The sequence below is a fragment of the Sinohyriopsis cumingii genome, chromosome 6 (genome assembly GCF_028554795.1).
Source record: "Sinohyriopsis cumingii isolate HCF-2022 chromosome 6, ASM2855479v2, whole genome shotgun sequence".
NCBI classification, from domain to species: domain Eukaryota; kingdom Metazoa; phylum Mollusca; class Bivalvia; order Unionida; family Unionidae; genus Sinohyriopsis; species Sinohyriopsis cumingii.
The window spans coordinates 39,757,832-39,771,743 of NC_142966.1; the positions used below are offsets into that span (position 1 = coordinate 39,757,832).

At 33.5% G+C, this 13,912-nt stretch overlaps 1 protein-coding gene across 1 annotated transcript in view; it reads left to right on the top strand.

Annotated features, from left to right (window-relative positions):
- The window catches only part of LOC149796754 (ureidoglycolate lyase-like), a 95,607-nt gene that overhangs the window by 45,844 nt on the left and 35,851 nt on the right, over window positions 1-13,912 (top strand). Inside the window, exon 5 of the mRNA XM_089960270.1 lies at window positions 1,962-2,038. Coding sequence (XP_089816396.1) covers window positions 1,962-2,038 — 77 coding nt within the window. The remainder of the gene's footprint in view (window positions 1-1,961; window positions 2,039-13,912) is intronic.

Here is a 13,912-nt window from a genome sequence, read left to right on the forward strand (position 1 = left end):
TACTTTTAATCAAATAACCACTGGAAAACTCTCATGCTTTATAATTAATGATATCAGTTAAGTCACATATTTGCTGACTAAACTCCAGTATAGGCTACTTGGTAATACTCCCCCGCGGCAATCCATTTCTACCAAACAGTACAAAATTCCCAAACCAAATAAGGAATTATATAAAAGAAGTTTCCAATACTCTGGAAATGTATTCCAGTTGAGATTAGAAATGCCCACTCTATTTCCTTCTTCCAAACCCAATATATCCAGTGGCTTCAGAAATGCAGCTAAAATAAATAAATTCATTTGTATGAGGGCTACAGGGTAGATTAGATCTTAGCTACTTGTGTTACCCTCTTTAAATAAAGTCATTATCATATGTCTGGTCATAGCTTGAAGACATACCTCTTTAAATAAAGTCAGTATTATATGTCTGGTCATAGGTTGAAGACATCCCTTTTTAAATAAAGTCAGTATTATATGTCTGGTCATAGCTTGAAGACATCCCTCTTTAAATAAAGTCATTATTATATGTCTGGTCATAGGTTGAAGACATCCCTCTTTACATAAAGTCAGTATTATATGTCTGGTCATAGGTTGAAGACATCCCTCTTTAAATAAAGTCAGTATTATATGTTTGGTCATAAGTTGAAGACATCCCTTTTTAAATAAAGTCAGTATTATATGTCTGGTCATAGGATGAAGACGTCCCTCTTCAAATAAAGTCATTATTATATGTCTGGTCATAGCTTGAAGGCATCCCTCTTTAAATAAAGCCATTATTATATGTCTGGTCATAGCTTGAAGGCATCCCTCTTTAAATAAAGCCATTATTATATGTCTGGTCATAGCTTGAAGACATCCCTCTTTAAATAAAGCCATTATTATATGTCTGGTCATAGCTTGAGGACATCCCTCTTTAAATAAAGCCATTATTATATGTCTGGTCATAGCTTGAAGACATCCTTCTTTAAATAAAGTCAGTATTATATGTCTAGTCATAGGTTGAAGACATCCCTCTTTAAATAAAGCCATTATTATATGTCTAGTCATAGCTTGAAGACATCCCTCTTTAAATAAAGTCATTATTATATGTCTACTCATAGGTTGAAGACATCCCTCTTTAAATAAAGCCATTATTATATGTCTAGTCATTGCTTGAAGACATCCCTCTTTAAATAAAGTCAGTATTATATGTCTAGTCATAGCTTGAAGACATCCCTCTTTAAATAAAGTCATTATTATATGTCTAGTCATAGCTTGAAGACATCCCTCTTAAATAAAGTCAGTATTATATGTCTAGTCATAGCTTGAAGACATCCCTCTTAAATAAAGTCAGTATTATATGTCTAGTCATAGCTTGAAGATATCCCTCTTTAAATAAAGTCAGTAATATATGTCTATGTCTTTATAATGTCTAGTCATAGCTTGAAGACATCCCTCTTTAAATAAAGTCAGTATTATATGTCTGGTCATAGCTTGAAGACATCCCTCTTAAATAAAGTCAGTATTATATGTCTGGTCATAGCTTGAAGACATCCTTCTTTAAATAAAGTCAGTATTATATGTCTAGTCATAGCTTGAAGATATCCCTCTTTAAATAAAGTCAGTATTATATGTCTAGTCATAGCTTGAAGACATCCCTCTTTAAATAAAGTCATTATTATATGTCTAGTCATAGCTTGAAGACATCCCTCTTTAAATAAAGTCTTTATAATATGTCTAGTCATAGCTTGAAGACATCCCTCTTTAAATAAAGTCAGTATTATATGTCTGATCATAGCCTGAAGACATCTGATGCATGTAGATAGTGTAATGTGAAATTGTCTCATATCAGACTTTTGATACAGAGTGTGAAGTCTGGACATTTGAATTATAAATCATTGAATTCCCCTTTATTATTATTATTGTTGTTATTATTATTATTATTATTATTATTATTATTATTGCTATTATTATTATTATTATAGATGTTCCTTCCATAAAAGATGCCCCCATCCTGATGTTAAGGCCCAGGGCATGGAACATGGTAGAACACAATATGCTGGTAAATCGATGCAGTTTTAGCTTACATACACACAAACACACACACACACACACGCACACACACACACTATCCCTCAAACTCAGTTCTCAGTTCCAGGATATGATAAAAAGTAATATTATATAGTTGAAAGTGAGATATGATAAAAAGTAATATTATATAGTTGATAGTGAGATATGATGATAAGTATAATTATATAGTTGATAGTGAGATATGATGATAAGTATAATTATATAGCTGATAAGGAGATATGATGATAAGTATAATTATATAGTTGATAGTGAGATATGATTATAAGTATAATTATATAGTTGATAGTGAGATATGATGATAAGTAATATTATATAATTTATAGGGAGATATGATGATAAGTATAATTATATAATTGATAGTGAGATATGATGATAAGTATAATTATATAGTTGATAGTGAGATATGATGATAAGTAATATTATATAATTGATAGTGAGATATGATGATAAGTATAATTATATAGTTGATAGGGAGATATGATGATAAGTAGTATTCACTCTTGCAAACATCAACTACTTATTGAATTAATGGATCCACTCATCTGTCAGTTGTTAAACATTACCAATGGATAACTGACCACTGCTATCACTGACTTTATTGTGATTATTACATAGTTACAGCCATAATGAAACTGTGTCAGTATTGTGATTATTACATAACTACAGCCAGGATGGATGCTTGTCAGTATTGTGATTATTACATAACTACAGCCAGGATGGATGCTTGTCAGTATTGTGATTATTACATAACTACAGCCAGGATGGATGCTTGTCAGTATTGTGATCATTACATAACTACAGCCAGGATGGATGCTTGTCAGTATTGTGATCATTACATAACTACAGCCAGGATGGATGCTTGTCAGTATTGTGATTATTACATAATTACAGCCAGGTTGGAAGCTTGTCAGTATTGTGATCATTACATAATTACAGCCAGGTTGGAAGCTTGTCAGTATTGTGATCATTACATAATTACAGCCAGGATGGATGCTTGTCAGTATTGTGATTATTACATAATTACAGCCAGGATGGATGCTTGTCAGTATTGTGATTATTACATAACTACAGCCAGGATGGATGCTTGTCAGTATTGTGATCATTACATAACTACAGCCAGGATGGATGCTTGTCAGGATTGTGATTATTACATAATTACAGCCAGGATGGATGCTTGTCAGTATTGTGATCATTACATAATTACAGCCAGGTTGGAAGCTTGTCAGTATTGTGATCATTACATAATTACAGCCAGGATGGATGCTTGTCAGTATTGTGATTATTACATAATTACAGCCAGGTTGGAAGCTTGTCAGTATTGTGATCATTACATAATTACAGCCAGGTTGGAAGCTTGTCAGTACAGTATTGTGATCATTACATAATTACAGCCATGTTGGAAGCTTGTTAGTAGTTTGATTATTACATAATTAAGGCCAGACTGAATGCTTGTCAGTATTGTGATTGTTACATAATTACAGCCAGGTTGGAAGCTTGTCAGTATTGTGTTTATTACATAATTAAGGCCAGACTGAAAGCTTGTCAGTGTTGTGATTGTTACATAATTACAGCAAGGTTGGAATCTTGTCAGTATTGTGATTGTTACTTAATTACAGCCAGGTTGGACGCTTGTCAGTATTGTGATTATTACATAATTACAGCTAGGTTGAAAGCTTGTCAGTGTTGTGATTTTTACATAATTACAACTAGGTTGAAAGTTTGTCAGTATTGTGATTTTTACATAATTACAACTAGGTTGAAAGCTTGTCAGTATTGTAGTTATTACATTAATTACAGCCAGATTGATGGATTGTCAGTCTTGTAGTTACTACATTAATTACAGCCAGATTGATGACTTGTCAGTATTGAGATTATTACATTAATTACAACCAGGTTGGAAGCTTGTCAGTATCGTGATCATTACATAATTACAGCCAGGTTGGAAGCTTGTCAGTTTTGTGATCATTACATGATTACATCCAGGTTGGAAGCTTGTCAGTATTGTGATCATTACATAATTACAGCCAGGTTGGAAGCTGGTCATTATTGTGATCGTTACATAATTACAGCCAGGTTGGAAGCTTGTCAGTATTGTGATCATTACATAATTACAGCCAGGTTGGAAGCTTGTCAGACCAGCTCAAACACCAATCACAATGGTTACTCTAAATGAAATAAAGTCTTGCCAGCATCCCTTGTTTTTCTTACTTTTCCTACTTTTTCCAAAATTTCCTTAGTATTCAAAGCAAATTCAGGTCTTTATGATGGGCAGCATGGTGTTCATGGCTTATATGCCCATTTCAGTAATTTTACCATGTGCTTGGACCATGTGACTTCATATGAGCATAGCAGAAACTATACACTGTAATTATGAATAGGTACAAACATTTAATGAACTGCCACTAGAACAAGCAGTTTTGTTTGTATGTTTCTAACATATAAAAAAATGACAAATTTCTTAACATTTTTAATATATTTTGAAACAACCTCCATAAATTTTGTACCGCTCCAGTGACCTAGTGGTTAGAGCGTCAGCCTCAGATGTGGGAGGTCGTGGGTTCGATCCCCAGCCGAGTCATACCAAAGACTTACAAAAATGGTACTAACAGCTGCCTCGCTTGGCGCTCAGCATTAAGAGGTTAGTGTTAGGACTGGTCGGCCCGGTGTCAGGATAATGTGACTGGGTGGGACATCATGCTACATGTCTGCGGCATGATGCCCCAGTGCTAGACATCACTATAAACTGCCGCATTGCAGACAACATAGCGATATGACTGAAAAATTGTTAAAGCTACGTTAAAAATCAAAATCACATCACAACACAAATCACACCATAAATTTTAAATAAATTTTGAAACAACCCCCATAAATTTTAAATATATTTTGAAACAACCCCCATACATATATGTAACAGCCCATGCAACAGTTCCAACTATAATATTACCAACTCAACTTTAAAAATACATGTTTAAGGGGACAATTCAAAACTGAATGTAAAATCTTCTGGGCTTTGTCAGTCTTTGGTGATGTTTTAGAAAATAAATATAAAAATATGCTTGTTTTAGTTGCTGTTGATTAAATATTTCTCTTATTTGCAATTATTCAAATTAGGTACTCCAGTAAGGTAATTGACACTATGTAGACAGCATTGTTCTGACATCACTAAACCACGTACATATTATCTTATCTATGTTAGCATTGAAAAATATAGTAGCCAGCAGTGTTGAAGTTTTAAGTTTAAAATATAATTATGGAGCTTTATGTGTTCATATTTAAGTGACAAAATGTATTACATGTTATGTACAACTTGGAAGTAGTTGTCAAGAGAGGTGATCTTTACTATGTGGAATTTCACAAGGTGTCAAGAGCGGTGATCTGTACTATGTGGAATTTGACAGGCTGTCATAGAGGTGATCTTTACTATGTAGAATTTCACAAGCTGTCAGAGAGGTGGTCTTTACTATGTGGAATTTCAGAGGCTGTCATAGAGGTGATCTTTACTATGTGGAATTTCAGAAGCTGTCATAGAGGTGATCTTTACTATGTGGAATTTCAGAAGCTGTCATAGAGGTGATCTTTACTATGTGGAATTTCACAAGCTGTCAGAGAGGTGGTGTTTACTATGTGGAATTTCACAAGCTGTCAGAGAGGTGGTCTTTACTATGTGGAATTTCACAAGCTGTCAGAGAGGTGGTCTTTACTATGTGAAATTTCAGAAGCTGTCAGAGAGGTGATTTTACTATGTGGAATTTCACAAGCTGTCAGAAAGGTGGTCTTTACTATATGGAATTTCACAAGCTGTCAGAGAGGTGATCTTTACTATGTGGAATTTCACAAGCTGTCAGAGAGGTGATCTTTACTATGTGGAATTTCACAAGCTGTCAGAGAGGTGGTCTTTACTATGTGAAATTTCACAAGCTGTCAGAGAGGTGATTTTACTATGTGGAATTTCACAAGCTGTCATAGAGGTGGTCTTTACTATGTGGAATATCACAAGCTGTCAGAGAGGTGATCTTTACTCTGTGGAATTTCACAAGCTGTCAGAGAGGTGGTCTTTACTATGTAGAATTTCACAAGCTGTCAGAGAGGTGGTCTTTACTATGTGGAATTTCACAAGCTGTCAGAGAGGTGGTCTTTACTATGTGAAATTTCACAAGCTGTCAGAGAGGTGATTTTACTATGTGGAATTTTACAAGCTGTCAGAAAGGTGGTCTTTACTATGTGGAATTTCACAAGCTGTCAGAGAGGTGATCTTTACTATGTGGAATTTCACAAGCTGTCAGAGAGGTGGTCTTTACTATGTGAAATTTCAGAAGCTGTCAGAGAGGTGATTTTACTATGTGGAATTTCACAAGCTGTCAGAAAGGTGGTCTTTACTATATGGAATTTCACAAGCTGTCAGAGAGGTGATCTTTACTATGTGGAATTTCACAAGCTGTCAGAGAGGTGATCTTTACTATGTGGAATTTCACAAGCTGTCAGAGAGGTGGTCTTTACTATGTGAAATTTCACAAGCTGTCAGAGAGGTGATTTTACTATGTGGAATTTCACAAGCTGTCATAGAGGTGGTCTTTACTATGTGGAATATCACAAGCTGTCAGAGAGGTGATCTTTACTCTGTGGAATTTCACAAGCTGTCAGAGAGGTGGTCTTTACTATGTAGAATTTCACAAGCTGTCAGAGAGGTGGTCTTTACTATGTGGAATTTCACAAGCTGTCAGAGAGGTGGTCTTTACTATGTGAAATTTCACAAGCTGTCAGAGAGGTGATTTTACTATGTGGAATTTTACAAGCTGTCAGAAAGGTGGTCTTTACTATGTGGAATTTCACAAGCTGTCAGAGAGGTGATCTTTACTATGTGGAATTTCACAAGCTGTCAGAGAGGTGGTCTTTACTATGTGAAATTTCAGAAGCTGTCAGAGAGGTGATTTTACTATGTGGAATTTCACAAGCTGTCAGAGAGGTGATCTTTACTATGTGGAATTTCACAAGCTGTCAGAGAGGTGGTCTTTACTATGTGAAATTTCACAAGCTGTCAGAGAGGTGATTTTACTATGTGGAATTTCACAAGCTGTCATAGAGGTGGTCTTTACTATGTGGAATATCACAAGCTGTCAGAGAGGTGATCTTTACTATGTGGAATTTCACAAGCTGTCAGAGAGGTGGTCTTTACTATGTAGAATTTCACAAGCTGTCAGAGAGGTGGTCTTTACTATGTGGAATTTCACAAGCTGTCAGAGAGGTGGTCTTTACTATGTGAAATTTCACAAGCTGTCAGAGAGGTGATTTTACTATGTGGAATTTTACAAGCTGTCAGAAAGGTGGTCTTTACTATGTGGAATTTCACAAGCTGTCAGAGAGGTGATCTTTACTATGTGGAATTTCACAAGCTGTCAGAGAGGTGGTCTTTACTGAATATCACAAGCTGTCAGAGAGGTGGTCTTTACTATGTGAAATTTCACAAGCTGTCAGAGAGGTGATCTTTACTATGTGGAATTTCACAAGCTGTCAGAGAGGAGATCTTTACATGTGAAATTTCACAAGCTGTCAGAGAGGTGATCTTTACTAAGTGGAATTTCACAAGCAAGCAAATAAGAAAGATTTGGAGAAGGAAAGTTGACGGAGAAAAAACAAAAAGTTGCCACTTATTCTGAGGTGACTATTTTCCAAAGACACATATTATGATTCTATGGTCACAAACTTAAGTAACAGGAAAGAAGCAAAACCAACAAGTTTTATAAAACTTAACCAACAATTTCATTGTCAAGGTTATAAATAAATTTGAGAGGAACTTGAAGTATTATGAAGCAAATCCAAACTAATCCTTATAATGATCTATGAAAGTCCTATATGAATGAAAAGTTCCTTATAAATTTCAATACCACAAATGTACTGGTCCACCAAGAACTGTGATGTTGTCAAGATGGCATTCCTTCAAATAATTTATAATAGTTCCAAAATAATATTGAAGTCCAAAGAATGAGTACTTTCTATTTCCACTGGACAGTCCAAACAAATGTTTTTTCCTCTTGAATAATATCTAAGTACAACATAAAACACATTTGCAGACTTACAACAGGAACACAATAAGTGTGAATGACTCCAAAATTGAAATGAATCTGTTTGCTTAATTCTCTCCATATTTACACCATATATTATGACTGTAATTCACAAGAGACCCAATGTGACAACATACACTATTGATTTTGCATAGAATTAAGCACATTCACATTACCTCATGCAAGCAATGGGAAGATACAGAATTATTCTCAAAACATCAGTATTCCATTAGTCACTTAGAAACTACACCATAGGTGCCATTTTAAGTCTTATTATTAAGATTATTATTACTAATTGTCATCACATACAATCTTTTTATAGATCCTATGCAATATTATACTCTTAACAGATTCAAGTCACACAGGCTGAACTTAAATAAAGATAGTTTGTACTCATTACAGCCATGAATAAAAATTATAAAAATAAGATAAAATCATGTACCAGGAATTACCCCCCAAAAATTAATATATATATATATATATATATATATATATATATATATATATATATATATATATATATATATATATATATATATATATATATATATATATATATATATATATATATATATATATATATATATATATATATATATATATATATATATATATATATAAATAACACATGAGACAAACTCTGGCAGCAGAAAATGTCACATGTGGAAAAAAAGGGACAGTGAACTTAAATGGGAAAATTGCCCATAGCTTGAATTTAACAAAAAGTATTTTGCAGTTATTGCAAGCAATATCTCAAACTGGCATGGGTTGAAAATTCAGCTTACACTATAGTAGGAAAGGCCATTCTCAGACTTAATGAGAATGAAATGAAATCAATGATAACTGTCTTTAACACAGTGTACACCCTAGACACAATGATAACTGTCCTTAACACAGTCTATCCCCTAGATGCAGTGATAACTGTCCTTAACAGTCTACATCCTAGACACAATGATAACTGTCCTAAACACAGTATACACCCAAGACACAATGATAACTGTCCTTAACAGTCTACACCCTAGACACAATGATAACTGTCCTTAACACAGTCTACACACCAGACACAATGCTAACTGTCCTTAATACAGTATACACCCTAGACACAATGATAACTGTCCTTAACACAGTCTGCACCCCAGACACTCTTTAAAATCCAGCTTCTAAAACCGAGATGGGTAAAGTAGCAAAATGTGTTGTATCAATCTGTCATTTTGGAAAAGTAAGATCACTAAAGAAAAAAAGATGTTGTACAGTCATGTAGTTCTTTTGTTCTTTCTGTGAACTAATGTCCATTTCATCAAATCTGTGCAAGTGGTTGGAAATTTGGGACAAGTGAATTTTCTGAAACTATTTGTCCTAGACAAAGTGGGTGACAAAATTTGATCAGTCATGAAGGATTATGTTTTTGAATGTTGTGGTATGTTCAATTTGATTCTTCAGACTCACCATTATGTATGTTGGTCTGTTGGTTACACTATCAACTAGACTTTGTTTTACCTCAGTTTAAATATTGATTTTACATAATAAAATATAATGAAACAGTTATTTTCTTAAAACTATGAGTTTAACTGACACTTCATTCTCCAGACTCCATCATCTTCGTCTGGGTATAAAAAGCTTGAAATATATGTATTGTTCATTCTTAAATTTGATACTGCCATCATTTATCCAGTTTTTCAGACTTTGAAAAATAAAGTGTTTTCTTGCTTTCCATATAATTGTACAAAAAATGTATTTCATCTGACTATGATGTCTAGAAAAGTAATGAGTGTATTTTGTACTGATGCATCCAGCATATTAAATGCTTGTCAGATATAACACAACTTATGTAGACTAGCTAGCATTACATCTTTGCTTACAAATAAAAGGCACAAACATATAATGTTTTGTTGTTTTCATGGTAGTATTAAGTGTACACAAATATTTACTTGTGTTTGGTGCTTTCTTGAAGAGAAGTATACACAAAGGTCTACTTGTGTTTGGTGTTTTCTTGGAATGAAGTCTACACAAGATCTACGTTTGCTTGGTGTTTTCTTGGAGAGAAGTGTATACACAGGTCTACTTGTGTTTGGTGTTTTCTTGGAGTGAAGTGTACACAAAGGTCTACTTGTGTTTAGTTGTTTTCTTTAAGAGAAGTATGCACAAAGTTCTACTTGTGTTTAGATGTTTTCTTGGAGAGAAGTGTACACACAAGTCTACTTGTGTTAAGGTGTTTTCTTGGAGAGAAGTCTATACAAAGGTCTACTTGAGTTATGTTTGGTATGAATGACATCCCCTTTCTGTGCATGCCCATACTGAGTCAAAACAGTGTTGAAAGTAAACGGAATCAGCAGGCCTTTGACTTGCAAGTTGTATGACTTCCACATAGGAAAGGAAGTATAGTTTGATTCCTATTGTTTCACATACTGAAAGTAAACGGAATCAGCAGGCCTTAGTCTTGCAAGTTGTATGACTTCCACATAGGAAAGGAAGTATAAGTTTGATTCCTATTGTATCACATACTGAAAGTAAACGGAATCAGCAGGCATTTGTCTTGCAAGTTGTATGACTTCCACATAGGAAAGGAAGTATAAGTTTGATTCCTATTGTATCATATACTGAAAGTAAACGGAATCAGCAGGCATTTGTCTTGCAAGTTGTATGACTTCCACATAGGAAAGGAAGTATAGTTTGATTCCTATTGTAGCACATATTGAAAGTAAACAGAATCAGTAAGCCTTAGTCTTGCAAGTTGTATGACTTCCACATAGGAAAGGAAGTATAGTTTGATTCCTATTATAGGCACATACTGAAAGTAAAATTAGTTTGATCCTCTCCACATGCTACTTCATGACATGTCAACCATTATGCTTTTGGCATAATCATTACACTTTTTTTCATCAAATTACTTTTCTTACACTCACCTCTGTATGGATTACGCTTTTTTGGTATATTAAAAAATAAAATAAAAATAAAGCAGTGAAAAGTTTTTTGTGTCATTTTTATTATCATCTCTTTAATTCCATTCATATAAATATGAGAACATTCTTAAACAGATGACTATTGGATAAGAATAGCATAAGAGTCCTTTCCTTATTTGTTATTTATAGCAAATGTATATGACCCATTTCCAAGAAAACTGATGGGTTTCTTCAAATATGAACTTTGCCTCACAGATTCATTATATCTGATAAGCTAGTTAGGTAGTGGACCAGTCTGTACTTTTAAAGAAAATGGCGAAAAGTTGTATGGTGTGATTTATTGATATGTTATGTGATGGAAAATGTTAGAACATATGGTTCTTTTCAAACTTCAAAACATGTCGGATCAGAAAAAAAGGATGAATCAACACTGCCTTACAAACCTTGAAAGAAGAATATGAGAGTAATGTAATGCAGCACTGAGCACCTGACCAAGTACATTGCAGAATTCCAATTCACGATTATTCAGCAAAAGTTACACATGTAGACTAGTTAAAGGGAGTGCAGAATATACATAACTTTTCATTATATTTTGTGTTTGTATTCTGGTTCTAATCCATATGGATTTTGCACTTTGTGACAAGAAATTTGACCAGCTGCAGGACCAGATTAGTAGCCAAAATAAATGTGTCTTTTTACATGTGCTTTAATTATGGCATGTAATATATAGATTATGATTTTAGGCCCTAATTATGCTTTTTTGGCCACTTATAATAGCAATAATTATGCTTCTACCTCTCATGGGGTAGGTGTGTATGTCATAGATTAGAAATTGTTTAGACAAGGAAATTAGGTATTATCAATGTAAGGCTGTTTAAGTAGGGCTATTGTGTGTTACAATCATAAAATTGTATAGCTTGATGTATTATCAATGTAAGGCTGGTTAAGTAGGGTTATTGTGTGTTATAATCATGAAAATGTATAGCTTGATGTATTATCAATGTAAGGCTGGTTAAGTAGGGTTATTGTGTGTTATAATCATAAAATGTATAGCTGGATGTATTATCAATGTAAGGCTGGTTAAGTAGGGTTATTGTGTGTTATAATCATAAAAATGTATAGCTTGATGTATTATCAATGTAAGGCTGGTTAAGTAGGGTTATTGTGTGTTATAATCATAAAAATGTATAGCTTGATGTATTATCAATGTAAGGCTGGTTAAGTAGGGTTATTGTGTGTTATAATCATAAAATGTATAGCTTGGTGTATCATCAATGTAAGGCTGGTTAAGTAGGGTTATTGTGTGTTATAATCATAAAAATGTATAGCTTGATGTATTATCAATGTAAGGCTGGTTAAGTAGGATTATTGTGTGTTATAATCATAAAAATGTTTAGCTTGATGTATTATCAATGTAAGGCTGGTTAAGTAGGGTTATTGTGTGTTATAATCATGAAAATGTATAGCTTGATGTATTATCAATGTAAGGCTGGTTAAGTAGGGTTATTGTGTGTTATAATCATAAAAATGTATAGCTTGATGTATTATCAATGTAAGGCTGGTTAAGTAGGGTTATTGTGTGTTATAACTGTAAAATGTATAGCTTGGTGTATTATCAATGTAAGGCTGGTTAAGTAGGGTTATTGTGTGTTATAATCATGAAATGTATAGCTTGGTGTATTATCAATGTAAGGCTGGTTAAGTAGGGTTATTGTGTGTTACAATCATAAAATGTATAGCTTGGTGTATTATCAATGTAAGGCTGGTTAAGTAGGGTTATTGTGTGTTATAATCATGAAAATGTATAGCTTGATGTAGTGTCAATGTAAGGCTGGTTAAGTAGGGTTATTGTGTGTTATAATCATAAAAATGTATAGCTTGATGTATTATCAATGTAAGGCTGGTTAAGTAGGGCTATTGTGTGTTATAATCATGAAAATGTATAGCTTGATGTATTATCAATGTAAGGCTGGTTAAGTAGGGTTATTGTGTGTTACAATCATAAAATGTATAGCTTGGTGTATTATCAATGTAAGGCTGGTTAAGTAGGGTTATTGTGTGTTATAATCATGAAAATGTATAGCTTGATGTAGTATCAATGTAAGGCTGGTTAAGTAGGGTTATTGTGTGTTATAATCATAAAAATGTATAGCTTGATGTATTATCAATGTAAGGCTGGTTAAGTAGGGTTATTGTGTGTTACAATCATAAAATGTATAGCTTGGTGTATTATCAATGTAAGGCTGTTTAAGTAGGGTTATTGTGTGTTATAATCATGAAAATGTATAGCTTGATGTATTATCAATGTAAGGCTGGTTAAGTAGGGTTATTGTGTGTTACAATCATAAAATGTATAGCTTGATGTATTATCAATGTAAGGCTGGTTAAGTAGGGTTATTGTGTGTTATAATCATGAAAATGTATAGCTTGGTGTATTATCAATGTAAGGCTGGTTAAGTAGGGTTATTGTGTGTTATAATCATAAAAATGTATAGCTTGATGTATTATCAATGTAAGGCTGGTTAAGTAGGGTTATTGTGTGTTACAATCATAAAAATGTATAGCTTGATGTATTATCAATGTAAGGCTGGTTAAGTAGGGTTATTGTGTGTTATAATCATAAAAATGTATAGCTTGATGTATTATCAATGTAAGGCTGGTTAAGTAGGGTTATTGTGTGTTATAATCATAAAATGTATAGCTTGGTGTATCATCAATGTAAGGCTGGTTAAGTAGGGTTATTGTGTGTTATAATCATAAAAATGTATAGCTTGATGTATTATCAATGTAAGGCTGGTTAAGTAGGGTTATTGTGTGTTATAATCATAAAAATGTTTAGCTTGATGTATTATCAATGTAAGGCTGGTTAAGTAGGGTTATTGTGTG